Genomic DNA, 25,505 nt, shown 5'->3' with positions numbered 1-25,505 from the left:
ATAATATAAATTATTGTTCATTGTTACTTGATGATACTGAATGCATTAACTATGAATTATTGGAACCTTATTGTAAAGTGTTACCCATATACAAATTTAATTTAGGATTGTTGCACAATTGTGTCCTATAGGGATGTAAAATGCTTCACATCCCAGTTTTCAACTGGTCCTACAGCTTCACGCTTCACAAAGGACAATAAGACTCTTTCTCAACCACTAGTCTTCTCAGCTCCTTACACAAACTACCTACACTCCTTCTACTAGCATCTGCTATTTGTCCCCTGGAGTGCTTTCAAAATGCTTCAGCTTGACTTGTCTTTAACCTCTGGAATTCTCTCATGTTACGCCTCTGCTGCCTGCCAATACGATGCCATTTCTGACTTTTACACTGCTGCCAATAGCCTGACACCCACTACCTTCAGTCTTTCATCTAAACTTCACCCCAGCCTAGCCCTGTCAGGCAGCTGTGCTCGCTCGGCTCCCCCATCTCTCCATATGAAAGGTTACTGCTTGTCTAGGAGCAGACATTTCTCCATTTGTTGATCTCTCCATGGTGGAACAAAATACAAAAAGATGTCAAAACAGCTGATTTTTCAATACAAAGCCACAAAAGAACACACACACACACACACACATACACACATATATACCTTTTAGAGTTATATATCCTACATCCACATTCACCTTTCATAAATCAAAACATATTTAAATACAGTGGGGTCTGAATCTCAGAGACCCCTGGAAATGCTTCTATTTAGCATTTTTTCTAGTTTAACACATCTCTTTCAGTCAAGTTCACAACCTCAAGATTCATGTTATCCAGCATAACGAGAATCCATCTTGAGAAGAGCATCTTGTGCTTTAATGGAAAGAGGGGAACATCTGACATTTTGTACAAATATGCACTAATATGGTCATTGTCGTTTGCTTGTTTGATTAGGGCCCTAAAATACCACAGCTTTTACCTGTCTTTTTCAGTAATTGCCATTTTCATGATACATGCACTTTGTGATCACTTTAGAAAGAAAGCATCTATTATGGACATGCATATATAGATGTAATTTCATGAATATTGTGTTTTGCTATCAGGTTATTTCAAGTAAATGCATTTTAAATTACACAGGCATAAGGAAAGCCTCTATTCAGTCACATCATTTGCCGGGATATTACACAAAAATGCAGGAGGGAGGGTCACCTTAAGAGTTTCATTTATATGGTTAAACGGTTTTATCATTGCAGAGATTATCCACTATTATTTTAGCAGTTCACATAATGCCATGTTTGTTTACATGTCTATTAAAACACAAACTTGACTGTCTGAGCCTTGCATGAATGCTTGTATCTCTTGGCCAGGTATTGTAAATTTAATTGACAGCATTAAACTTGCCACCTTGACCCAATGAACAACTGTAAAAACCTTTTCCTTGTAGTGTACGTAGGTCTGTGTTAAGAGGTTGGTCCGTGTGTGAGTTCTGTGGGTGAAAGAGAGTTTGTGCGTGTTCCAGTGCAGGCAGTTCTCGAGGTTATTTTGAAAGTGACCCCCTCACTCACTCACTCACTCACAGCCGCGCACCGCTCACTGTCGGGACTAGGGAAGCATGACACAAGATGACGGATACGGTTATCGTAGAGGGACAGGTCAGACTTCGTGAGGGAAAAAAGGTGGTTCAAAGCAACCCAAACTACTTTTACTGTATGGCTCATTATTATTCAAAAACTCGAATCTTTGTTTGCATATAGCTACGAACAGTATTTATGTTTGTTGTTTTGTTTCCCCGCGTTAACAGTGGAAAAACAGATGGGTGATTCTTCGGAAACCTTCTCCTGTAGCAGGTAAATTCTCGGAAAACTTTTACGCAGTTGTTTAGCAGTATTCAGATGATAAAAATTAATAAAATGGTTGTTTTGTTCCATTAACGTACTTTCTACTTAGCAAAGACCTGACAAAGCGCTGTCATTGTTGTTTTTCTTCTTCTCGTGACGGTATGTTAGGTAGCCATGTTAGGCATGTTATGAACGAGATTGTAATGACACTCGTTGCACGTGTCACGATGTCACAATTCACTCTCTCTGGCTCGAGCTGTTTTTGCACCAACAGTAACAATGCAGCCTGCACTTCAAAAGTGTACTACTGTAGTACAATAAAGAGTGAGCTGTCACAAGAGCGTTCCCAGACGTTTTCCCGTTACACAAATGCAGTAGACAAATCTGTAGTTTTGTATGTTGCTTTCAAATTTTTTTTGGTGAATTATCTACAATCCAACAAACCAATACTATTAGATTTTTACCATAGTGTATGTTGACCAATGCATTTTAAATGCTACACAATACATATAGGCCAATAATGCCATTATTGGACAGTGAAATCAATAACTTCATATCAGCTGCACAATAAAACACCTTACTTATTTTTTTGTTCTTTCATTCATTATTTTGTGTTTCATAATTGTTTTACTTTTTATACTTGTTTTTCATTTTTTTTATTCAGTGTATTGTACTTTAGTGGAAGTTTCCATTTAGACAGTTTTTGTTGTTAGTATAGATCGAAAGTGTTGTTCAATCAACGTTTATCTTGGTTAATAATGTTAAAATGTTTGAAATATTTTTGGTAACCCACTCAGAACCTGAAGGTATGTGACTACATTTAAAATAAACTAAAAAAAATATATTTTGGAATTAAAACATAGCCTTGGTCTCTCCTATGATTGTCATACACTTACATAACTTCTCTAGGTGAACTTGGCTAGCGGATAGTTCAGTTTTGGATCTCTGCGGTCTGAAGCTGTCATTGTTTAATAGGTTAGTCTCCAGTTGCTTTCATGGATCTCTGTGTCTTTTGATGTGTGTTATGACAGCTGCTTGACTCGCCGCATACTGTTTTAGAAGTCTGGTGATGTAGGGGTCTGTTCTCTTTCACAGAAGCACAAGAACTAAACATCACATTTGCAAAACAGGCAACAAGTAGGTGTTGTAGAGATGATTGTTTAACGCTGTCACACAATCAACACTAGTTTATGGAAAGAGACCGTTTATACTTCATTGCTCAGTAATTGCGTCCCAGACATCTGTTATTTTGTCAGTTGTGATTCCTGATAATTATGCAAATTATACCAACTGTTGTAAATTTGGTGCAACAGAGTAATTCATGTTTTATTTAACATGAATGCTGGTATATGTATGAACTCCACAGAGCTTTGATGATATTATGAACATTCAGAAAACATGGTAATATCATTGTAAATTTTGATAGTAGTTGTTAGTGTAAGATGCATTTCTGATGTTTTATGAATTTGTAATCTTGACTCTGTCTCAGACTGCCTGTCCTTGCTGGTGTATAAGGAGCGTGGAGAGAAGAGTAAAGGACAGCGGGAGAGGAGTCAGGCCACGTTGAGGGATATCTATGGGCTGGAGGCTCTTCAGGGGTTTGATGGAGTGAATTACGTGCTCAGTCTGCTCTGCCTGAGCCAGTCTGTCATGCTGGGCTTCGACAAAAAAGTGTCTCTTCTGGCCTGGGATGCTCGTATCCGCTACAGCCTTGGAGAGGGTGAGAGGAGAGGAAGAGCATGTGTGTGTGTGTGTGCACTGATCAGATGAAAATGGGCATTAGTTAAAATTCTGTCATCATTTACTCACCCTCATGCCATTCCAAGTCGGCATGCTGTTAGTTTTTTGTGGATCACAAAATAAGAGTTTATTTGAAAAATCGTATCATAGCCATCCAATGACTTTTCAAAGTGACTGGGGGCTATCAATCTCCCAAAAGGACAAAACCAACACCGCAACATTATATGTGTATGTGTATACATTTACATTTACATTTATTCATTTAGCAGACGCTTTTATCCAAAGCGACTTACAGATGTAGACAGTGGAAGCAATCAAAAACAACAAAAAGAGCAATGATATATAAGTGCCATAACAAGTCTCAGTTAGGTTAACACAGTACATGTAGCATGGGATTTTAAATAATATAATAAATAAAAAGAAAACAGATAGAATAAAAAAAAGAATAGGGCAAGCTAGTTAGAGGTCTTTACACACACACACATACACACACACATACACACACACACATATACAATTGCATAATAAATGAAAAGAAAATAGAATACAAAAAGATTAGAAAGGTAGTTAGATTTTTTTTAAAGAATATAATTAGAATAGTGAGTGTTAAAGTTAGAGGGTCAAATAAAGATGGAAGAGATGTGTTTTAAGCCGATTCTTGAAGATGGCTAAGGACTCACTGTATACACACGCGCACTTATCACAGACAGTTATTTAAATGATTCATCAACATAATTATTGCATATTCTTACACATTCATTACACTTATACGTACAGACATACACCTACACCCAGACGGCTGACTCTTTCGCTCTCACACTTACACATATGCTCTCAAGTCGTGCCCTTTGAGAAAGCAGTGCAGTTATAATTGGACCCTGTGATGTGTGATACTATATAAGATTGCTCAGAACATGCACTTGACAGAGTAACACATACTCAAAAACATAAAATGTAGTTTCCTAAACTTGGTTCAGATGACTTGAGGTTATTTCAAATGAAAGTTTTCATTTTCATTTCCATTTATGCATCTAAAATGTTGAATGGCAATGACATAGTCTTGTTTATGACTGATGTTTCTCTGTGCTCTGCTCGTTTGGCTGCTGTTATGCTGATGATTATGAATGCATGGGTGGTTTCTGCTCTGATACCTCCTTGATTTGCAGGTCCCATGTTTGTTTGTTTATTCGTTTTGCTTCAAGCCAGTCAGAACGATGATAGATGGTGCTGATGTTTCATTCTGCTCTGTTGCTCTTATCGGTTTCCTTCTAAACTATCTGAACACACTGTTCTGTAGCAAGTGACCTCACATTGATCATGACTGATGCATCAGTGACTTTACACTGCCTAGTTTTGGTTGATCGTGGATAGAGATGTGAGAGTGTGTATAGAATTGCTAAATTCTGTAATGTAATACATATGAATGTGTGTATTACGTTTGACAAGGTATGCAGTGGAATAGGAGTCATGAAGTAAAAATAACATTAATTCCACTCCTGATGCAAGACATATACACACATACTGTATCATTAATTATGCCTGCTTGCAATGTATTGATTACTTGTCTCTATTGTAATAAATTGTGGTATTTCTTTCTAATGATTTGGACACCATATTCATAAATTATGACCAATAAATTATGTATTGAACTCTAAATAAATGTACTCCAAAGGTGTATCTTAAATGCCATTTCCAATTTGACTGAAATTGTGAACTCTTGGTACAAAGAAAATGTGATGAGAAGAATATTGGACTACGAGGCATATAACCAAATTCCAGAATATGCTGGTTTAAAAAAAAAAAAACATTATTCTACTACTCTTATTTGAAATGCAGAAATTTACTAAAACTGTAGAAAAACAAATATTTTTGTGTACAGTACGATACATTTTGGGATTTTTTTAACATACTTTCTCCTTATAGCAAGAACAGTTGTTTTGCTTTAACTGCAGTTGACATGCGCACATTTTAAGACCCTGCACTGTGATAACAAGCTCATCTCAAAGTTGTCTTTCTTTCAGTCCACAGGTTCAACGTCAATGTCCAGCCTGGTACCAGACTAGAAAGTGGCCCCGCCTCGCTGCATTTGTGCAACAACTTGCTTGTCATCGCCAGAGACCTCCCTCCAACTGTCATCGGCCAATGGAAAATGTCAGACTTGAGGCGTTATGGTGACGTTCCTAATGGATTTGTCTTTGAGGGAGGGACAAGATGTGGCTACTGTAAGTTCAAGTTATTTTTCTTTATTCAGTGCTGTTCTTTCTTTTTTTTGCTCTTTTCTTTGTTAAATCTCTAATTTAACACTTGATCTTTCTGAAATGCAAAGGGATTCTCAGAAATTATTCACTGAGAAGAAACCCATGTTGATTGAGTTGAATGTGCAGCTTGTTCTTGAACAACGTTATCTCCTTTTCTGACTCTTTTTCACTTGGTTTTAGTGATATTCCCTGCGGTGGAAGTAGCTCAGAGGTGTTTGGCAATAGTAAATGTGAGAATCAGATAACCTCACACTCAACCCGCCTCATTTTCTCGCTCACCCATACTTTTAAAATCAGTACACATTAATTTTTGTGCACCCACACACATATTGTGGTAATTTGTGATGTGCTCCAGTATAAGATGTTGCATTAGCACCAGTGAAATCCACCAGCTGCCTCTCTGGCAGATCCATCTGCAGCTGTTCTCTAGCTCCAGCAGCTTTAACACTCCATCTTATATGAAACTTCCTTACAGTGACAGCTGTGTCACAACAGAAAAAGTGTGTTTTATTGTAGTTATAATCAGGGTAATTAATCTGTCACTCCTAATGGTATTCAGGATGTTTGTTGGATGCTGTTTGAATGCATTGTGCAGGGAACTCTGGGCAGTTTTATGTGTTTAGACAGTGAGGCGGCATGTGAAAGGTCTCCTGCCAAGTGGAGAATCTTGAGTGGGCGGGGTGCTTATATCGGACACCAGACTCCAAACGTACCGCTCATTGCTGTAGAAGTACATTAGTACAACATAAGTCACATCTTGTTCTGCACAAAACTGCACCTGCAGAACTTCACTAAAAGCTGAAAATCATAAAATTAACTTTTATCATTTAGAAAAGTTACACATTCCATGCATGTTCGTACTAATATTTCAATAATTTAAACAGTAATATTTAGTCATAATTTTATTTAAATATTTTGATATGCATCTTTAAAAACTATTATAGTTATAAATATGATGTTTTTAAATATATTGGCATATTGTATTTAAATATTGCTATATTTTATATATAAATCTAACAATATTTAAATAATAATATTTGAATATTTTTATAAAATTAAATGTAAAAAAAACCCTACTAAATATTTATTTGAATATTATCATTAATAATGAATTAATTTATATAAATTCATATGTAAACTATGTTAAAAAAAATAGAATTAAAATCTGCTTTAAAACCATTACTTACACCTTATATGTTTTAAAAATGTACAAAAATCCATTAAAAAAAATAATAAATGGAAATCCACAAAATCAGACAAAGAAATGCATACTAAGACTGCCAACTTCCCATAATTATCTTGTCTGGGGCGTGTATTTGTTAGCCAGTGCGTCACTTCATTATAGTTTGGCAACCATTGACTCTGATTGCTCTCTGCCACACAGAGGTCGTGTCCCTCCCACTGCCATTAGAGTAATTCAGCAGTTGGTTGATCTGGGACAGAGTGAATTAAATAGAAAATATGGCCTTGTTGCTGTTTATAGCAAGATTCAATGTCACAGGCCACACGCGGTGACAAAACACATTCTGGTATTGCAATTAGTGATCGTGTCAGCTGTCTCACTTGATTCCAGAGAGTGAACGTGTGTGAGTATGTTCACTGGCTTAGTTTGTCAACAGACTTGGACAGATTGTAGATCACTGTTGTCCCTGCTGTCAGGAAGGGCATTTGTGGAACAATTTGGCTGGCATCAACAATGAAAAAACATGTCATGAGATTTAAAACAAGTTTAAACTGACAATGCAAATCTATATACAAGCTTCTGCAAGTGTTTGATCTTAACCTGATTAGAAATGTTGAACCTGAGCCATACTTTTAGTTGTACAACTTTATATACCGAATAAAAAAAAAATCCTTAAAAACAGTGAAGTGTATTAGAAAATTCACGTTTTGGACTGGGATACAGGTTTCTTTTATTAAATACTGTTAGTATATGGCTAACTGTTAATATATATATATATATATATATATATATATATATATATATATATGTTCAGTCATTAACATATATCAGATACGTCATTAACAATAAAATATAAGATATATATAGGAACTAAAGCTTTACTATAAAAAGGCCTTTTTATTCTCTTGACATGTTTAATAGCCACAGTCATGGCCACATGTCTTAAGTATTAATAGCCTGCCAGTGTGTTTATGAATTATGCAACCAAGAGCTAAGGGTGTTATGGTTATTTTTATAATGGACTGTCACTCCTATACTGCTCGCCATCTCCACAGTGAAGCTTAGGGATTTGTCAGGACTATATTTACCTCCATGTCTAAGTCTCTTTCCTTATCATGTCTTACAAAGAAAAAATAGTCATAAGGGATAGTTCACCCAAAAATGTAGATTGTGATGTTTATCTGCTTACCCACAGGGCATCCAAGATGTAGGTGACTTTGTTTCTTCAGTAGAACACAAATTACAAATTATGATTTTTAGCTTCAATCATTGCAGTCTCTGTCGTACAATGCATGGCAAATGGTAACAGAATCTATGAGAGTACAAGAAAACATGCACAGAGAAATCCAAATTAAACCCTGCAGCTCATGACGATACATTGATGTGTAAAGACAGAAAAAAATCGGTCTGTGCAATTTTTTTTTCACCTCTGATTCATACAATGTCCGAACTGCAGACATATAGGTGCATTACTGACACCTATCTCTCAAGTGGACCACTGACACTCCTAATTGAGATTGTAGATAGAATTTTGAGAGATAGGTGGCAGTAATGCACTTATAAACCTGCGATCCGCCATAATGCAAAAAGAAGAATGGCTCATGCGCTTGCTGCTGTAAAGCACATTCAAAATAGTGATGAGAAGTTCAATTTTTTTCCGCGAACCGGTTCTTTCGGATGGTTTGATTCAATAAACCGGTTGAAAAAAAAAACGGTTCACCGGTTCTTTTATGCTCGACGCAATCAAGTCTATCAAACATTCAAATATATAAAGTCAGTAATCATAACTTCAGTCAGTTAAAAACCTCATAATCATGAAAAGTTTACAATTAAGTTTTGCAGCAACGCACCCAAATATAGTAACAGCAATAATGTGCATACGAGGATTTAAGTCTTGAAGATATAAAGTAAATAAATTAGGTGTCATCAGCGCAGACACCATGATCCACTTACTAAACATAATCCATTGACATGTATTTGTTATAAAATGAACTTACGTTTCGCCAGATTGCCTTTCATCCAGACTCGTCCGAAAGAAACGGTTTTTGGTTCAGTGTACTGATGATCCGAAAACCGATGCAACCGGTTCTTGACTCGAGAACGAGAATCGCTCTAACCGGCACGTGCTGCAGTTCAGTATAATCAGCTGCTTTAATCGTGTTCATGTTCTGTTTACTACAAAGTAAATTTGTGAATGTGTCATCATTAACTATAAATACAGTACAGATATTTCATAAATCATCCCTTATTCCTATTAAACATAGTCTTTAGAGTCTTAATTATTGTCCAATTTCCCTGAAAACCCCGTTGGCATATACATAATCTACTATATACAGATTAGAAACATTCATCTTAAAAAAAAATTATTTTATCACACTTTCCGATGTTTAATACTTGAAAAATTACACGCATGCGCAGTATCATCAGTTCATCGGTTCTCAAATCGGACGCGTCCGACAGAAACGATTCTCGGTTCAGTGTACTGGTGATCCGAAAAAACAGATGCAACCGGTTCTTGACTCGAGAACGAAAACTGCTCCAGCAGTGGGCGTGTTCGTTCGTCATCTGGCTCGGCTCGGTGTTCATCTTCAGTTCGGTCTTCACAGCAGTTCAGTCAGTGTACTGTTTGAGTAAATGAATTACTCCAGGATATTGGTTTATTCTGACTCAGAGGGAGTGTCATGTTAAAAAAGTTAACAGCTTAAGTAATTTGTGGATTAATGCTTATTTGAGCCGGGAACCATTTCAAATGATTCAGTTCGATTTGGTGAACTGGTTCAATTGGTTCACTAAGAAGAACCAGTTAAATGGAATAATTCGTTCACGAATCGGAATCCACAATAGTTCTAACAGTTCGGACATTGTGTGAATCAGAGGTAAAGTAAAAAAAAAATACTGTTTAGTTTCTTGCACAGACCGATCTTTTTCTGTCTTTACACATCAATGTATCGCCATGAGCCACATTGTTTAATTTGGATTTTTCTGTGCATGTTTTCTTTTACGCTCATAGATTCTCATTAGATTAAAAATCATCATTTGTTTTCTACTGAAGAAACAAAGTAACCTGCATCTTGGATGCCCTGTGGGTAAGCAGATAAACATCAAATTTTCATTTTTGGTTGAAGTATTCCTTTAATGCATCTTCCAGCAAATAAGATCTTTGTTACCCCACTTTTCCCATTGTAGTTGAAGCCTCAAGGCTCTTAAATAGCTTTTGTTTTTCAGTAACTTTCAGCTATGCTTTTGCCAGCACTTAATTTAGTTTGAAAGGTGTTGCAGGATTTGTAGATTCTATAGACGTTTGTATGGAGGAGGTTTGGGCACCAAAGCAGATTTTTATGCTCAATTAAATGTGCAAAAATAAACTTTACGCCCCCCACCCCTTGTTTCAAAGGGTGTACTTCTGTTTAACTTCCATTCATCTGGATAATATAATACAAAAACCTACAGTTCTACAACACACATAAACAAAAATAATCTGTATTGTTCAGAAAAAAACATATCATTCATTCTTTAGTGGTAACCTACCACTGTCTTCTATTACCCTTTACAATAAACTTTAAATGTCTGATGTATTTGTTTGTATGACTTATGAACACATACAGTTTTTCTTGGTTCCACTGTCTTGAATTGGTTTATATAATTAATTTATTTTAGATCGGTGAAATGTGAATGTTCTCATCTGCTCCGAGGAATAGCTCGATGTTCCCCCATTTGTAATAATCTTGTGGTCATTACTGAAACCAATCTTCTATTCAGTGCTATGGACAATTAATATCAATCTGAATTCGGAACGGTGCATAATGTGGTTTGATTAAAACAGGCTCCAGACATTAAGGAGCTATTTCTCTTCTCTCTGTCTCTATAGGGGCTGGTGTTTTCTTCCTAGCATGTGCAGAAGGAAAACAGATCAGTTTTTTGTTTGATTGCATCGTTCGTGGCATATCGCCAAGCAGGGGCCCGTTTGGACTGCATCCAGTCCTGCCTGGTGAGTTTATATTTTTGGAGGTATGTTATGGAATATCTCAGTTCAGAGATTTCAAAGTTGCCATGTCCTCACTGTTGGCCTCATTAGCTTGATGTGCGTGAGCTGTCAGCTGTGTGTAAGCTCTATGTATGATTGATATGTGGTGTCAAGTTTCCCCCTCTCTTGTTATCTCTTCCAGAACACTCATGTTCTGCTCAGATTGACTGTACTGGTTTTCTGACTTCTGGTTTTATATTTGGAAAATCCCAGAGACTCTAATTTTGTTCATATAAAAATGAGAATAATGAGTCGTTAAATTAGTTAATTTTATAGATTCCTCTGATCTAATCAATTTATATTTAATGTTTAAATTGGATTAGCAAAAGTAATGTAACATTTTAACAAGACGAGGCAGTTTAAACGTTTATCTATTTTGTTCTGAAAAGGCCCATGCAGATTTTTATATCTAGCTGTAGCTTTAGCAGGAAGCTGCAGTCAGACATATTCATTAAGTTAAGTGAATTAACAAGTCTTTCTTTGTTATGGCAGTCGCTTTTTGAATCTAGGAACTCAATGTCTCCATCGTGACAGAGGATAGTAATATCTATGACAGTGCATATCTTTTTAATGGAACCCAACATGACTTCCCGAATACTGAATTATTGTCCTGAAAATCAATGTAAGATTCACATTTAGTTTATTGATTGGTCCTAGATAGATTTACCATGTAAGCATAATAGTATATTAAACCTTAATGGGTTTGACATATCATTTTAAAGATCAGCCCGCCATGTTGGAACATGGAGAATCGTTTAATTGAGCTGCTGAGACAGTGATATTGAGCTAAAATGATACAGTCTAGCTGGAAGGTTGTGTGCTGTCATGATTCGTGTGAACAGAAACCTGTGTAGAGCTGACATACAGTCGGTAACATGAAAGAACGATATGGATAGTGGCTTAAAGCTTTTCTGTGGTTCATAGCTAAAATTAGCACAGCTGTGGTTAAAATGACTTTCTACATAGTCAGAGAGCATGCAGGATAGTTCAAACCCTACAAAGATTGGTCTGTGAAGCTCCAACATTATGCCCAGGCTGCTCCAGGGCTGTTCCTTGTAATAAATGTACTGTGTTGCTTTGAAAAAAATTACTACTCATTTACATACGCATTTACAGAGGTGATCCATTCTGTGTAGACTTCTGTTTTGACAGGAGCCCCCCCACCCCCCACCCCATTACATTGACGATGTGTACCACAGCCTTTAAAATATAATTATTCAAAATTCGTAAAGATATTTTTTTTATTTCTCTGTGGATTAAAAACAAAGACAACACAATCATTCTATGCAGAATTTAGATGATGGTGATAATAGCTTGCCTTGTAATCATGTTGAAAACTTTTCCCCCAGTACTTTCTTCCTCGATTAATTCTCCCCATTTCTGTGATTGCTGTAAGAAAGTCTAAATATATTAATTAAAAGCCTTAAAGTTTGTTTACTTCTGTGTTTATGACAACACATTCTCTGAATTCTCAGATTAATGTAATGCCACATTACAGTAATTCTCGTCTTTCCATCATACTGAGATGTGAGGGCAGTTGTTCTGGATGTCATTAATTAAGTGTATTTGATGTTTTTAAACCTTAGATATTCAGTGAAGTTTGTGCAAGAGTTTGCCAGTAATAACTTGTACAAGTCACTCTTCTGTTTCAGCTTCTCACTTTATTCGGTAATCTGCGTATGAATTTCACAGAGCAGATCGATTGTACAATGACATGCCTCTTTAAATATGCAAAAAGAAACTGCTTTCAGCTTTTTATCTTCACACTCTTAGGACTGTTCTTCTGCTGTACATGTGAAGCTGTTTCAGCTTGCAATTTTTGTTTTGCTTGTGAAATATTGATTTTTTTCAGTCTATTTGCTGCCCATAGCATTACTTGTTCATTGCACTATGTTAGACCAGCTTGAAATTGACTTTTCATGCTAATAAGATTCCAAAAGTATCTACCACTAAAACTGCAAAATCTGTGAGTCTTTATGCCTCCATATTAACTTTTCTATGCTATATTCTGCTGTTCCTTTCCTTTTGTTTTATTCTAGTTGTGTTTTTGAGACTCTTTACTTATTTTTGTTCTCCCCTGACTGATTCATTGTTTCATTCCAGTACTTTGTGTTCAGTGTCCTGATAAATCCTATTGTGAGAGGGAATGACTACCAGCCTTCTGCCTTATTCAGAAGGAGGCCTCAAAGCTTCCCGGGTGTGAGTGTGGATGCACTTGTGCATGAGTGCTTGTGTGAGAGATTATTGCTGTGTGGCAGTGTCTGTGATGTACCAGTGGAAACTGATAAATGTGGTCAGTGGCTCCAGTAATTCTGCCAGCAGAGACAGTGATACAACGGTGATGGATTATATATCTGCTCAGAGACAAATCAGTGCTGTCTGGTACATGTTTCTGTTTCGTTTGTATGTTCATGAGGATATATGATGGTGCATGAGAGTATGAATGATAAATGTTCATTGTATTGGTTTAATTAAAATTGAATGAGATTCTGTTTCCATAGACCCCAGTGCTAACCCATCATCTATAGAAGACAGGATTAGCCAGGAGACCAGTGAGCTAGAGAGACGACTCAGTATGCTGTCCATTTGTAGTCACCACAGCAGTGCAAGTAACACACCAAAATATACAAATAAATATAAACACAGGGGAGGGTGTTTTATAAATAAAAAAAAAGTGTGTATATATATATATATATATATATATATATATATATATATATATATATATATATATATATATATATATATAATTTTGTTTTTTAAATAATGGTTCATACAAAAATAAAATAATGAAATTCTGTAATGAAATAACATCCTCCTGTTATTCTATTTTTAGTGGATCTCAAAAGAGTAATTTTTGAAGAATCTTTACATATTTCATTCCATACAGCAGCAGTTCTGTCTGTCAAGTGCCAAAAGGACCATAAAAGCACTATAAAATGATCATAAAAGCATTCACATAAAAGCCACTCAAATCCTTTGTGTGGGAAAAAAGACGGAAATTAAGGTTGTTATTTGTTATTATCATTATATGTCAGACGCCAAGGTTTTGTAAGGGATAATGTAGTCAAAGTAAAGCCCGAAACTTCATCCTGAAGGGATTTATTTGATGACTGACTGGCTTTATACTACCATTTTTATCTCTTTACCAGATAATTAAATAAGCATGCAAGAAATACCAATTTGAGTTTGAATTATTTTATCATGTAAAAATAAAGGGAGCACAAAATGGTATAAAAGACATGAAACTTACCATGGTCCAACGTATTGTTTATTCAAAAATACTTGTCCACAGAATGCTGCTATTGGCTAATCAGACAAAAGATTTCCAGAAAAACATGTAGTAATAGATGTAAAAGTCTGAACTCTCACAAGTCATGTGGCTTTAAAGGGGTGGTCTAATGCTACTATATTTCACGCATTCTGACTTCTTTACACTGCTAAAGTGTTGGATCCTCATGCTAAACATGGACAAAGTTTCACAAACTAGCCTAGTTGGACATATGACAGAGTATTTCTGTGCCAAATACAGCCCTTCTGTTACAAACACACCAGGTTTCACCTCCACTCATTCACAACGCACGCCTTCACCTGAGTACTGAGCACATCCACCTGACCCTCATCATTATCCAATCACATCTGCACCATAAATACCACACACACACACTCAGTCAGCGTTCGGTCTCGTTCGCGACAAGGTCTTACCTGTATGCTAACTCTAAGGACTAACTCTTCCTCTACTTACCTCTCTCCAGCGATTCTCCGAAGATCAAGGTCTCCAGTGTGCGTGTGTGTGGTTCACCTCCCTCCTCTGACGTCTTCACCCAGCTATCACGGATCCATTCATCACTCTACCCAACACTACCTGCTCCTCTGCTTGTGTCCTAAATAAACCTATCTTTCTGTTACTCCCGAGTAATCCGCTAGGCACAAGCATGAGCCTCACAGATTCCTTTCAAGATCTGGTCGATGCACTCCGCAGAACACTCACTGCTACACCTGCATCCCCAACACCAGCGAGCACTTCCGTCAACGATGTCAGCACTTCCTCACCTTATGTTCACTCCTGTCCCATGGCCAGGCCGGCGCCCTACTCTGGTTCGGCGGAGGAGTGCAGTGGTTTCCTCCTTCAATGCTCGCTGGTCCTGGAGATGCAACTGCACTTATATCCAACTGAGAGAGCCAAGGTAGCCTTTGTAATTTCTCAACTGCAAGGTAAAGCACTACTGTGGGCAGATTCTATATGGACTCAAAATAACCCAGTTATCCGGTCTTATTCCAGCTTCATCGACCATTTCCGAGAAGTTTTTGGCAGACCAGCTTGGGACTCATCTATTGGTGAGAAGCTGTATAATCTCAAACCGGGAAAAATGTCTGTCAATGAATATGCCCTTCAGTGCGTCCTCCTTGTCCCATGGTGAGTGCCATTCTCCCTTCAAAATACCAAATGAAACCACTCACCACTGTTGTGACACATACTGCCACTGACATATCTCTTCCAGATTCCACCCTCGATTCTCGGTCAGCCGGCAACTTCATCTCCGGCGCCCTCTGCCGCCAACTCAGACTCGCTACCACGGCAACGCTGTCAGCCTACCAAGTCCACACTATCACCGGCAAGCCGTTGAGTAGAAGATGTGTACGTCGTAGTGTGGGTCCCAGTTCCCTCCAAACCGGACTACTCCATCATGAGGAAATCCATCTGCTGGTTCTGGAGGAATCCACCGCTGACGTTATTCTAGGGCGCCCATGGTTAGAGTAGCACAATCCAGTAATCTCCTGGAAAATGGGTGAAGTCCTGAAGTGGGGCGATGCCTGTTTCAGGAGCTGCATCTCAGGTTGTCCAGTCCCACCCACACCTTCCCCTGAACCTTTTCCAGTTTGTTCTACTTCAATAGAGAGCCCAGTGGAAAACCAATCCATTTCCATCCCTACCTGCTACGCCCCCTTCAGTGACGTCTTCTGTCCCAAACGGGCTTCCAAGCTGCCTCCACACCGGCCGTGGGACTATGCCATCGATCTGCTGCCGGGTGAACCAGTGCCTAAAGGAAGGATATACCCCCTATCCATTCCGGAGGAGAAGGCCATGGAGGAATACATCAAGGAGGCGTTGGCCCAGGGTTACATTCGTCCATCTACCTCCCCTGCTGCTTCGAGTTTCTTCTTTGTGGAGAAGAAGGACGGAGGTTTAAGACCATGTATCAACTATCGGGCTCTCAACAACATCACTGGCAAGTTCAGGTACCCACTTCCCCTCGTCCCAGCTGACTTGGAACATCTCCGTGGTGCCACTGTATTCACCAAGTTGGATCTCCGCAGCGCCTATAACCTCATCCGGATACGAGAGGGGGATGAGTGGAAAACTGCCTTCATAACCCCTGCTGACCACTATGAATACTGCGTGATGCCGTATGGACCTGTTAACGCCCCCTCCGTTTTCCAGGTCTACATAGACGATATCCTCATATACTCCTGGAGCCTGGCAGAACATCAACGCCACGTTGCAGAGGTCCTGCTATGCCTGAGGGCCTTTTAACTCTACCTCAAGGCCGAGAAGTGCTCTTTCCATCAGCCCACAGTGCAGTTCCTTGGAGACAACATCAGCAGCAGTGGCATCCGGATGTACGAGGGGAAGGTGAATGCCGTCAGAGATTGGCCCACTCCTACCACCATCAAAGAACTACAATGATTCCTTGGCTTTGCCAACTTCTATAGATGGTTCATTCAAAACTTCAGTACCATCACTAGCTCTCTCACCAGTCTCCTCCGTAACAAACCCAAATCTCTCTCCTGGACTTCTGCCGCCACAGAGGCCTTCCATACCCTCAAAGAGGCCTTTACAACCACCCCACTCCTGGTACATTCCGACCCCGACCGACCCTTTGTCGTGGAAGTCAAGACCTCAACTACCGGAGTGGGAGTGGTCCTATCTCAGCAGCAGGAGAATTTCAGTCACCTCCACCCATGCGCCTTCTTCTCCCGGAAGCTCGACCCGGCGGAGGTCAACTATGAAATCGCCAACCGGGAGCTGTTGGCCATTAAGTTGGCCTTGGAAGAATGGCGGCATTGGCTGGAGGGAGCCAAACACCCCTTTCTGGTTCTCACGGATCACAAAAACCTGGAGTATCTTCAAGTGGCCAAAAGGTTAAACCCAAGACAACCCTGCTGGGCGTTATTCTTCACCCGCTTCCACTTTACCATCTCATATCGCCCAGGGGTGAAAAACGTAAAGGCTGACGCCCTGTCCCGGTGTTGCCCCCGAAGAGAATCTCGAAGAACCCGAAACCATTCTCCCTGAAAAGGTCATCGTCTCCCCTATTACCTGGTCCGCTGAGACACTTCCTCCTACCGATCCTACTACGAACACCCCGCCGGGTTACCCACCGGGACATCAGTATATTCCCAGGACACGGCGCACTCCACTCATTCACTCCGCTCACACATCTCTTGGAACTGGTCACCCAGGGGTCAATGAAACCCTCTCGTTGCTTAAAGAACGCTTCTGGTGGCCCAACATGGCCTCGGATGTCAGGAGGTACGTGAAAGGATGCACAAACTGCACCATATCCAAGAGCCCTCACCATCTTCCATCAGGCAAGCTCCATCCTCTGCCCATTCCCAATCGCCCGTGGTCACACCTAGGGGTAGATTTCATTACCAATCTTCCTCCTTCAGATAATAATACTTGCATTCTTGTCATAGTGGATAGATTTTCTAAATCATGTCCTCTTCTCCACCTGAAGGGTCTTCCCACGGCCATGGAAATGGCCGAGTTGTTATTTAACTATATCTTCAGGTATTTTGGCATCCCAGAGGATATCGTCTCGGACCGAGGTCCTCAGTTCATCTCCGTATGGAAGGCTTTCCACTCACTCCTAGGTGTGGCCATCAGCCTGTCCTCCGGATACTATCCCCAGTCGAATGGGCAGATGGAGAGGAAGGTCCAGGAGATTGGACGCTTCCTCCGTACCTTCTGTCACGGCCACCAGAACTCCTGGAACCAGTTCCTTGGGTGGGCCGAGTACCAACCTCCTCTATTCCCCTGGTCAGGTGAACCCTCGGATGTCACCGGGAGAGCGAGGGGGTCTGGGACGCGGCACACCACCAACTCCAGCGGGCCTTACGCAGATGCAGAACGACAGCCGACCTTTGCCGATCTGAGGCCCCAATGTACCAACCTGGTCAGAAGATCTGGCTGTCCACCCGGGACATCCGCCTGCACCTGCCCTGCCGCAAGCTAAGTCTCAGATTCATTGGCCCATTCACCCATCCTCCAGCAGATCAGTGCGGTTACTTATAAACTCCAATTACTCCCTGAGTACCGGATTCACCCCACTTTCCATGTGTCTCTCCTAAAACCTCACCATCCCTCTGTCTCTCCTTCAACAGAACCTGGAGAAACCGAAGCCCCCCTCCACTCCTCCTAGAAGACGGGGCGGCCTATGAAGTTAGTGACATCCTGGACTCCCGGCGGCGTGGTGGACAACTTGAATATCTAGTTGACTGGGATGGATATGGTCCAGAGGAACGTTCATGGGTCCCACGCAATGACATCTTGGATCCTAACTTACTCGACACCTTCCACTCCAATCATCCTGACCGACCAGCTCCCAGGGGAAGAGGCCGTGGAGAGGGGGGTACTGTTACAAACATGCCAGGTTCCACCTACACTCATTCACAACGCACGCCCTCACTTGAGTACTGAGCACATCCACCTGACCCTCATCATTATCCAATCACATCTGCACCATAAATACCACACACACACTCAGTGTCAGTGTCCGGTTTCATTCACGACAAGGTCTTACCTGTATGCTAACTCTTAAGGACTAACTCTTCCTCTACTTACCTCTCTCCAGCGATTCTCCGAAGATCAAAGTCTCCAGTGTGTGTGGTTCACCTCCCTCCTCTGACGTCTTCACCCAGCTATCACGGATCCATTCCTCACTCTACCCAACACTACCTGCTCCTCTGCTTGTGTCCTAAATAAACCAATCTTTCTATTACTCCTCAGCCTCCCGAGTAATCCGTAACACCTTCTGGGTTGGAATAAGTTTTGGAAAGTTTTTTTTTTCACGAGTATGGCCATATAAGACATCTTAAAGGATGGAATTCCTTGTATTGGCACTTCTCCCGGAAGAGTACTTGCACACACATCAACCAGAGCAAGGGCAGCCTAACAACATGCTTTATTCGGATTACGGAAGTTGTCGGCAGCGCTGAACAGGACTTTTTAGACCACAAAATCAACAGTGTCACCAAAGAAAAAAAAATATAAGTCAAAGTTTTTGTTCCTGTTTTTTGTCGATGTCACAGCTTTGTAGATCATCGCAAAAAAAGGTTTGTTCGTCTTGAAGTGGCACTCTGCAGATCGATCAGTGTTCGACATTAAAGTACCGCAAGAGTTATTCGAAGGCATTGCGGAGCGGTCTTTTCTCTATAGCTCTCACAGTACTTTGATGCCATACACGAGCTGTATCTGTCTTTTATAAATCTGATTAAACTAAAGACTCTTCAGAGATATGAAGGTTGCACTTTATTTTACAGTACATGTACTTAGATGTACTTATAGTGTACTTGCAGTGTATTTATCTAAGAAAGTTCTGGTAATACAAGGTAACTACATGGGGTAGGGTTAGGTTTAGGGGTAGGTTCAGGGTTAGTACCTAGTTATTACATAGTTATTGTAATTACAATAATAAGTACATAGTATGTACATGAGGAACAGGACTGTAAAATAAAGTGCTACCGATATGCAATACTACTCTATAGGTACGCAAGACTAACACAAGGTTGGCAGAAATTGTGTTTGTTATGTCCACTTTAAAAGACTTAATGCACAGAAATGTGGTGCAAAGACTTAAAAAATTCTCCTTTGTGTTCCACCAAAAAATAATTTAACATTTTCATATAACTCAAAATGTAACAGTTTTTTTTATCTAACTCCTGTTTTAAATGGATGTATAGCTCTAACATTTGGTAATCCCATCCTCTCTTTTTCACAATTGGTCAGCCTCCACCTTCAGTTATGGTTACTCCTTGACAGGAGATGATTGGAGCATCTCCAGCTCCTCTGAGACCAGCCTATCTGAGAACAGCTTGGGAAGCCGCCTGGCGATATGGCCTGAGCCGGTCAGACACCCCACCCCTGTCGAACCGTCATTATCATCATCCCTGTTAGGGGTTGCGATATCTGAGAGTACAGCCTGTTCTGTCAGCACGTCCAGTGATGACCGTCTATATGGAGTGATGATGGGAGGGCTTCGTCCACCATCCAAGTATCCTCACCCTAGAGGCCTTCAAGAGGTGGGACGCCAGAGCTCAACAGACAGCGGTATTGCCACTGGAAGCCACTCTTCGTATTCTGGAAACTTCTCCTCCTACACTGGTAGTATGGATATTGGGCATGGAGAGACTGATGAGTTTGGATCCTTAACAAGCCTTCCTCAAAACTCCAATTCAAACTCTAACTCCCTTATCAACACTCCAGTACCAACAATCCCACTAATTCCTGTGCACAAACTGTGTGTGTGTCCACTCAGAGAGGCTGCTCAAATGCAGGCCACCATGTACCAGGTACGAAACCCACCTCTGCAGCATTATGACATCCCTCGCAAGCTCCTACAACGCCAATCATCCAATCAGGAACAGTTTTGGACTGCCACAAGCCATGGACAGAGGCCTGAATGTGGAGCCTTGGGACCAGATGGCATCCCTGCAGATGATAACCCCAAACAAACTGTGAAGGAGCAACTGTGGTGTGGTGAAGGAACAGCACCCACTGAAGGTTCCACCATACCACAGTTGCATCCCACCATATGTCCCGACTGTGGGGGAGGAAAGGTAACAAGATTTGTTTTTCATTGTTTTTTTGTTGTTGTTGTTCTTTGCGTCTGATCTATTTTACATTTTTCACCTGATTCGGATGAAACACTATATTAAAATGTTTTTTTTTTTCTGAGTTTCTTGTATTACTTATTCAGAGCTGCTGAAAGACCCCCACAGAATCAACTGCAGTAAATAGTCCAGTGTAGTTCAGTTTCAGGAAGAAGTGTTTTTTTCTTTTGTGTGTGTGTGTGACTTAGAAAAAACATATAGTGCAAAATATGGAATATTATATAATATTTTCAGCATCATCACTCCAGTCTTCAGTCACATGAGCCTTCAGAAATCATTGTAATATGCTGATTTTGTGCTCAAAACACATTTCTTATTATTATTTCTTATTATTATTATCTTATCATGACAACTCATCACTACTCAGTACCATTTCAAAATAATTTACCCCATAGCCTGTACTTTATATTTTTGTGGATTATTGTGAAATAGATTTATTTTTTCAAGATTCTTTGATGAATAGAAAGTTCAAAAGAGCAGCGATTATTTGAAATAGAAATTTGACCAGACATTTGATCACAAGCGTTTCCACATTTTTGTTAGTTATGTAGAGTTGTTCAGTATGTAAAGACAATTATAGGATTGCATTAATGTCACCTCTTAAAGGACTGCGTAAACACACCTTTTCCAAAATACAGTGGCTTTTCTTTTGTCCATTTATTCTTGAACACCTAAACTTCACCAACAAAATGAGACTTTTGCAACAGATCAGGGCCAGGTTTCCTGATAATGATTGATCTTAGCGCTTAAGAGTAATTTTATGACCATTGGTTATTGTTTCACATGCGTTTCCCAACAATGCACGTAAAGCAATCGGACGTAGCTGTGCTTTAAGTGCTACTTAGGAGTCGCTATCCGTTTGTCAAGTGCTGAAATGTCACCTTATAGAATGGCTCATAATGGCCCATGTAGTACACGATTGTTTATTGATGTTATCCTAATGCTGCATTCCAGACAGACAACTTGGATATAATAATTATAATACCATATTATATTATATATACTTTACATAATAATATATAATATACTTTATATACTTATATAGGTAATATATGTTAGCCTGAATGCACTGTAAGTCGCTTTGAATAAAAGCGTCTGCTAAATGCATACATTTATTTAAATTAATTAATTTATATACAGTATAGAGAGAGACAGTGAGACGTTATTTCCATGTCCAATACATAGCTGGTTTTCATGCACTTCAGCAAGTCATTGACATATTTACCCCCCAGTCTTTGAAACATTTTCTACATTACTTCTATTATTTTTTTTCAGTCATTTAATTTAAATGTGTATTTACAATTTCCCCTGCCCTTTTTAATAAATTCATTTATAAATTAATAAAAAATAAAATAAATAAAACAAGTTATAAAGTGTACAATAAATCACAATCAAATCCTTATATTATAATCACATTGCACTTGAATCAAGTTAAAGGTGTAATCTGTCGATTGTCCTTCAGATGATCAGATAAATCTGTCTTATTACGATGGAATTAGGGCTTAATGATTACTCCAGAGCACTCATAGATCTACGATGATTTTCAAGTGCTACTTAAGTTACGATGCTTTTGGGAAACAGACAGTAATATTAAGATCAGTCATACAATCGTTTTTACGAACTTCTTAGGCTTACGAAGCTTTTGGGAAACTCAGCCCAGGGCAGTGTTGAATGAGCAGTTTTCCGTTTCTTTTCTTTGTTTCGTTATGCACTCCTCTAATCAGCGAATCCAGCGTTCCAGCACAAATCCAAAGACTGTTCCAGCCGTCTGTGTCTCTGGATCATGCTCAGCCATCACGTTGATGCATCAGTAGGGAGGCACAACCAGTTTGCAGAATGAATTTAAATGTGTTTGTCATCTCACCACATGCTCCGGGTTGAGCTACAAAAACAGCCTGCTTTGACCAAACGGCAAACAAAAAATCCTACCGTTTTCCTATTCAGGGCAATCAATATTTTGCACAGGCTTGTGTTGGGTGTTGGTGTAGTCAGTCAATGCTAGCTGTAAAATGTAATTTAAAGAAGTAAAAACAGCAACAGCTGAAGTGGTGAGAAATATGCTGGAGAAAAATATTTCTTATATATTTCCACAAATTTTTGGTTCAACAGTGACTTTGAAATATTTGTGTCATGTACAGAAGCAGCAGAAATGGCTGGCTTTGCCAATTAAAGAAAATAAATACTGCATTAAACAAGTTTGCTGCTGCTTTGGGATTTCCACATTTCTTTCGTGTTTGTTGTAGGTGGAGCAGAGGAGCAGGTGTGAGACGAGAAGCAGTTCTGAAGAGCAAACTAATGGTGAGCATTATACATTTATCTGGTTTTAAAATTATAATGACGTTAAAGGCCTCCGAGGACACTGTCCTTCAGTCAGGTAACAATACATGGATGTCATTTCATGCCTCTCTCATCCCTGAGTACATAAAGCTTTCAACCAGATCTCTGTGTCTGTATCGACTGATAAAGTGATTCTAGTCTCAGCATTGTCACGTTCTAGCTAAACATAGTAACCATGAGGAGAAATTGTGATGCTTTGTCACTGGATATCTTATGCTTGTGTGTGCAATATGCCAAGTCCAATTGTTTTTCTGCTGATTAAGAATTTAATGATTTGGAGCGTATATGAAGCTCTTCATTAATTTTTTTGTTTATCCTGCTCAGCTGAACCAAAAGGCAAATATGTGCAGAGGGCATACATGACTGATGCATCCAGGTGGCCACAGTTCAGAGCTGGAGATTACGGTAATAGATATGCCCCTACTTATACAGTATATCACCATCTGATGGCTGCATTTCATTCACTCGGTTTCATTGGTAACTGCGCATAAATTGGGTTTGTGTTATGGTCTTGCAGGAGAGACTGGACTGACCGTCATTGACAAACTTCAAGGTGATTCTGTTAACTACATAAATATCCCCATCAGTCCTTTGTCTAAAGGCCAGCTGCACTACATGGAACTGGATCTGCAGGACCTTCCAGAGTCAAGTCACACTGGCAGAGGTACACTGTGTTCTTCTCATATTCAGACACCAGATATAATTTTTGATATTTTTTTTTTACTAGTGGGTGCAGGATTATACCCAAAAATTCTTCATACATGGGACTACCAGTAAAATTGATAAAAAAATTTGGGACCAAAAATTATTCAGACACTTTGACCGGACCATGTTTTATGTGCAAGGACTTGCACTGATTTGTTCATTGACATAAATACAAGGCCATCCTTAAGAGAAGGACCCTGTGGCAAATGAACGGAACTTGCACATTTGAAAAAATAATTTGTTAATATTAATATATGTTTATTATTATTTGTAAACAGCGGTCGGTTCCTGTACTAAATATGCCCACATTGACATCACTGCGAAGGAGACCGCACAGAGGGTGGGAGCCCAGCATGTACAGGGCCGAGAGGAGAGACTACAGAACCCACAACACAAGAGGAGAGGAACACTCACCTGAACATATAACATGGAGACAAAACGTCTGAGACAACATTGAAAAAAAATCTTTTAAACCTAGTTCTTACATTTTATTTTTTTTTTTTTTAAAGAAAAATGTATATATTTAATATAAAATATTTTGAGATGCTGTCATATTTTTAGGTCACTTTTTTGAATCATGAGCAGAATTTTTCCATAATTTTTTAATTTCCTTGCGTCCACTGAAGTACAAAATGTGGATGATCAGGTTTTACACAAACTTTCATACAAGTTCATGCAATTCCATGAAATTTGTCCTTTTTGAATCAACAAAGAAGATACCAAATATTAAGAAATTATTAAATTCATATGCATTTTTCAGTTCAATGTTTGTTTTTCTCGATTTATGCTGAAAAAAATGCAAAGTAAAATTATATTTGGCAGGTGTCTCAGCGGTTCTCAACCTGGGGTCCAGGGCCCACTAGGGGGCCTCAGCATGAGTCAAATATATTGAAATTAACATTTATAAAACTTTCAATATTAATGTTAAAAATAATATTAATGTAAAAAAAAAAAAACTCTAATCTAAACTATAAAATGAGGAATGGGAAAAGCACACATACAACCAAGATATAAACTGAAAAATATAGGAGGGCCTTCAAATATTTGGTTATACATTGGCCTTCAGGTGAGAATTGCTTTCCAGTATATGCTAATTGTATTTCTGCATTGTAATCTATGTACAAATTTGTGGATGACTGTATTATTTTCCATGATTAAAATGAGAAAGGATATAAATATGAAAGCATACCCTAGATGCATCAACTTTGACTGGTGACTGTAAATATATACTTTCTTTTGTGACCAATTTTGTTCTGTACATTTAAACATTTAAATATTTAATAAGAATCATACTTTTTGTTCAAATATTTTCAGAAAATGTATATATTCACTACAGCAGTATTAATAAAAATGATACATCAGTGACTAGTGCTGCTCATCCTTTAAATGCTTCATACAACCATTTATCACTCTATGGCAGCTCAGCAAAGCTACCATTTTACATCATGTAAAAAAAGTTTTGGCCAGTTTGCTTTTTTATCAAATGTGTAAAATGTGTACAAAAGCGATCCTATTATTTATTTTCACATTCCTGATA

General features: G+C 39.1%; 1 protein-coding gene across 1 annotated transcript; it reads left to right on the top strand.

Moving 5' to 3' along the window:
* Positions 1-1,545: 1,545 nt before the first annotated feature.
* On the top strand, positions 1,546-25,333 carry LOC128016917 (protein Dok-7). The gene is made up of 11 exons (XM_052601878.1): positions 1,546-1,662; positions 1,788-1,833; positions 3,314-3,544; positions 5,586-5,786; positions 10,874-10,993; positions 13,531-13,638; positions 20,043-20,872; positions 23,170-23,224; positions 23,588-23,668; positions 23,781-23,927; positions 24,247-25,333. The coding sequence occupies exons 1-11, from the start codon at positions 1,609-1,611 to the stop codon at positions 24,384-24,386; spliced, it is 2,013 nt and encodes a 670-aa protein (XP_052457838.1). The 5' UTR covers positions 1,546-1,608; the 3' UTR covers positions 24,387-25,333.
* The last annotated feature ends 172 nt before the right edge of the window (positions 25,334-25,505 follow it).

The sequence above is a fragment of the Carassius gibelio genome, chromosome A1, assembly GCF_023724105.1.
Source record: "Carassius gibelio isolate Cgi1373 ecotype wild population from Czech Republic chromosome A1, carGib1.2-hapl.c, whole genome shotgun sequence".
In the NCBI taxonomy this organism is placed as follows: domain Eukaryota; kingdom Metazoa; phylum Chordata; class Actinopteri; order Cypriniformes; family Cyprinidae; genus Carassius; species Carassius gibelio.
Note: the sequence above shows the minus strand (reverse complement) of the source record. Positions and strands in the feature narration are given on the sequence as shown.